Raw genomic sequence first — 3,872 nt, 5'->3', positions numbered from 1 at the left:
TTGACACGCAGAAAACAGTAGCAACAAAATGACACGATCAACATGCTACGTCTATTAGTTTGGGTCTAGTCCATCACGTGATTCTCCCAATGACGTGATCCAGTTATCAAGTAACAACACCTTGTTCATAATCAGAAGACACTGACTATCATCGATCAACTGGCTAGCCAACTAGAGGCATGCTAGGGACGGTGTTTTGTCTATGTATCCACACATGTAAATGAGTCTTCATTCAATACAATTATAGCATGGATAATAAACTACTATCTTGATACAGGAATTATAATAATAACTATACATTTATTATTGCCTCTAGGGCATAATTCCAACAAGGCTTGCATGATAGAAATTTTGAACCATGCAGGGGGCAATGGCTATAAAATACCTCATGTGAACAAGGAAAGGCTCGAGTCTCTTGGGTTGCTACCGCTAAGACTTACATGCCCTCAAGAGGTTTACGCAAATGCCTTACACAACCTACAACTAATGGATGCTTGTTGTTACTGAGATGAGGTTTGTCGTCGAGATGTTAGAGATGCTAGAGATGCTTGAGATTCTAGAGATGCTAGAGATGCTTGTTGCTGAGATGAGGCTTGTTGTTGCGATGAGGTTTGTCGTCGAGATGCTAGAGATGCTAGAGATGCTTGAGATGCTAGAGATGCTTGTTGCTGAGATGAGGCTTGTTGTTGCAATGAGGTTTGTCGTCGAGATGCTAGAGATGCTAGAGATGCTTGAGATGAGGCTTGTTGTCGAGATGCTAGAGATGCTTGTTGCTGAGATGAGGCTTGTTGTTGCTGAGATGTGGCTTGTTGCTGAGATGAGGCTTGTTGTTGCGATGAGGTTTGTCGTCGAGATGCTAGAGATGCTCGAGATGCTTGAGATGCTAGAGATGCTTGTTGCTGAGATGAGGCTTGTTGTTGCGATGAGGTTTGTCGTCGAGATGCTAGAGATGCTTGTTGTTGAGATGAGGCTTGTGTGGAGTATGTGTAACTCCTTGTTTGTATGGAGTATGTTTGTGTGGAGTATGTGTAAACCCTAGAGATGAGTCTTGTTGATATGTTGATATGCTTGTGGGGAGTAAATGATATGCATATCATCCTGAAAATGTTTCTAGGATTTGAATTTAAGTTGCTGCAAAGTTTTTTGAATTTTCTGATTTTTTGAAAAGTTTTCATTTAGATTAACACAAAAGTTTTCATTTAGATTAACATAAAAGTTTTCATTGATGGAAGATGCTTGACAAGAGAAGAGAAAAGAAGAAAGAAGAGAAAATAATGTCCAGTTAAGGAGAAGTTTCACTTAAATTCAGTTGGAGTAAGAGGGGAGAAGACAGAAGAAAGAGAAGAGAAGAGAAAGAGAAGAGGGAAGAAGAGAACAAGAATATGGAGGGCAGAAGAGGAGTAGACTAGAGTAGTTCTCTTCTTGCAAGTCCAAACTGATTTATTGATAGTTGAAAAAATACTTCGAGCAACCATCATTGTGATTATACTATAGTGAAATAATCAAATCAGTAGGGTTGTACAGGCTGAGTCTGTTTGACGGGACGAGTGCGTTGTTACTAGCACCATTGGCAGGAGAGTTTTGCTGCAGGTAAGCTAACTATAACTGGAAAACCCCACTGAAATGCTTATAATTATCCTCCAGTATGATTCGTTTTGATGTGCCATTGGTTTCACACACATGCTTGGTCTATGGGTTCAGATTTTAATTTTAGATGCTTCACAATATATAACCAGCGAAAATTGATTTAATAATTGGATTATTGTTGATTGCAAGAGTTCCATTATCTCTGCAGAAACCCTCCGTTAGTCACTCATGTTGATCCGGACGCCCCTCTTGGGAGAAAAGCACCAGACATTGACAACATGCAAGTAAGCTTCCCTTGATCAGTAGTGTCGTAAAACTGGATCAAGAAGCATTGCAAGCAAGGTACTCCTACTCCTAAGTGTACTCCCATAATACTTGTACTCCCGATCAAATTGATCCCAAGGTACTCCTACACCTAACACAAATGCAAAATCTGTAATGGAAATATGGTGCTCCCAAACCCCACTAGCATAATCTGAATGTGTATGTTCACAATCTGTAATATGGTGCTCCTAGTTCAGCTTCATAGAAAGATTTTGCTATCCCAAGGATAATAACTGTAGGAGCACCATAATTAACTTCGGTCTGCCTAGTTCAGCTTCACAGAAAGATAATATCCCAAGGATCAAAATCTGTATGTTCAGAATCACATTCAGGCCACTCTTACTCCTTTACTCCTCTACTGAATTTACCACTTTTACTCCTTTATTCCTCTACTCCATAATCATGTTCAGAATCCCACTAGCATAATCTGAACTAAGCATGTCTTACTGGAAATATGCGAGGAAGAAGCAAGAAAAACAAAGCTGGAGTACTCACAGTGCCGTCGTCCGGGAGGAGCTTCGGTGCTGTTGCCGTGTGCTGGTCATCTTATCGTCCCAGCAGTGCTCCGGCTGCTCCTCGCCGCTGCACGGATCCAGCAACTCACCTCCTCCCAGCGGTGCTCCGGCTGCTCCTCGCCGCCGCACGGATCCAGCAACTCACCTCCTCCCAGCGGTGCTCCGGCTGCTCCTCGCAGCCGCACGGATCCAGCAACTCACCTCCTCCCGGCGGTGCTCCGGCTGCTCCTCGCCGCCGCACGGATCCAGCAACTCACCTCCCCCCAGCTCCTCCTCCTGTAGCTCCTCCCGCAGTAAAAATCAAATCTTGGGACGACGAAGAGGGAGTGACGAGTGACGACGAGAGCAAAAGAGGGCAGCGTGGGTGTGGTTAAGGGAGAGGCAACATGGATGCGGTTAATGGAGAGGCAGCGATGCCGCGAGAGGAAGAGGACATCGGCAACGAGATGCAGATGCCGTGGTGACGCAGGCGGCGAGATGCCGTGGCGACGCAGGCGGCGAGATGCGAGTGGACCGTGAGCATGTAGAGGGAGGGGACGGGGAGAGGGAGAGGGAGGCGACGGCCGACGGGGCCGACGACACGCACGAGGAGAGGCAGAGAGGGAGACAGAGCGGTGGGGAGAACTGGAGTGGACGGAGAGAGTGAGCGGGGGCATTTTTGGAAAACAGAAAAATTGCGTAACGTGCCAGAATTTGTACTAAGAAACCTTAAACGACTTATAATTCGGAACGGAGGGAGTAATAAAGAGGCTATTGCTTCTGTCGGAAAACCCGTCGTGATGTTTTTACAAAAAAACTCCTATTTTATGGTAATTGAACCCGCAGTTCACGCACCACGTAAAAACGATTCATTTGGGTATTCCTCCCCCAACCTCCCCTCTGCGCCGCCAAACGCGAGAGATGCCCCGGCCCGACCACCCGACTCTGCACCTCCCGTCGGAAACCGTCCACCGCTGCCGACGGCCACACCGGCGAGCCCCCTCGGCCCGCCTTCCTCCAATTTCCACTTCGTTCCCCTCATTTTCTCTCTGCCTTCAGTGCAGCAGTGACGACCCAAGATCGCTCCAATCCATGGCCCTCTCCTTCCACCTAGTTTGGGTCCGTCGCTGGTTGATACGTCTCCATTGTATCTACTTTTCCAAACTATTTTGCCCTTGTTTTGGACTCTAACTTGCATGATTTGAATGGAACTAACCTGGACTGACGCTGTTTTCAGCAGAATTGCCTTGGTGTTATTTTTGTGCAGAAATCAAAGTTCTCCAAACGTCCTGAAAATTTACGGGGAACATTTTTGGAAAATATGAAAAATACCTGCGCCAAGATCCACCTGAGGGGGTGGGCCAGTGGGCCACAAGCCCTGCCTCCGCCACCCCTGGTGGCGGTGGGCAAGCTTGTGGGGCCCACACGGCTCTGCCGCCCCCAATCTCAGGTCTATAAGTTCACTTT

General features: G+C 46.6%; 1 protein-coding gene across 1 annotated transcript; it reads left to right on the top strand.

Annotated features, from left to right (window-relative positions):
• Positions 1–340: 340 nt before the first annotated feature.
• LOC123412191 lies at positions 341–1,305 on the top strand. The gene is made up of 2 exons (XM_045105134.1): positions 341–783; positions 823–1,305. Exons 1-2 carry the CDS (start codon positions 491–493, stop codon positions 1,037–1,039), a joined length of 510 nt encoding a protein of 169 aa, XP_044961069.1. The 5' UTR covers positions 341–490; the 3' UTR covers positions 1,040–1,305.
• Positions 1,306–3,872: the final 2,567 nt, after the last annotated feature.

The sequence above is a fragment of the Hordeum vulgare genome, chromosome 1H, assembly GCF_904849725.1.
Source record: "Hordeum vulgare subsp. vulgare chromosome 1H, MorexV3_pseudomolecules_assembly, whole genome shotgun sequence".
Lineage (NCBI taxonomy): Eukaryota > Viridiplantae > Streptophyta > Magnoliopsida > Poales > Poaceae > Hordeum > Hordeum vulgare.
The sequence above is the reverse complement of the archived record's forward strand: the minus strand, read 5'-3'. Positions and strand labels throughout refer to the sequence as shown.

What these genes read in the sequence shown, in the direction of transcription:
- LOC123412191 (XM_045105134.1), top strand. Translation starts at nt 491, where the DNA reads ATGCTTGTTGTTACTGAGATGAGGTTTGTCGTCGAGATGTTAGAGATG. An exon ending in ATGCTTGTTGCTGAGATGAG is followed by an intron (nt 784 to 822) that starts GCTTGTTGTTGC and finishes TGCTGAGATGAG; the next exon opens with GCTTGTTGTTGCGATGAGGT.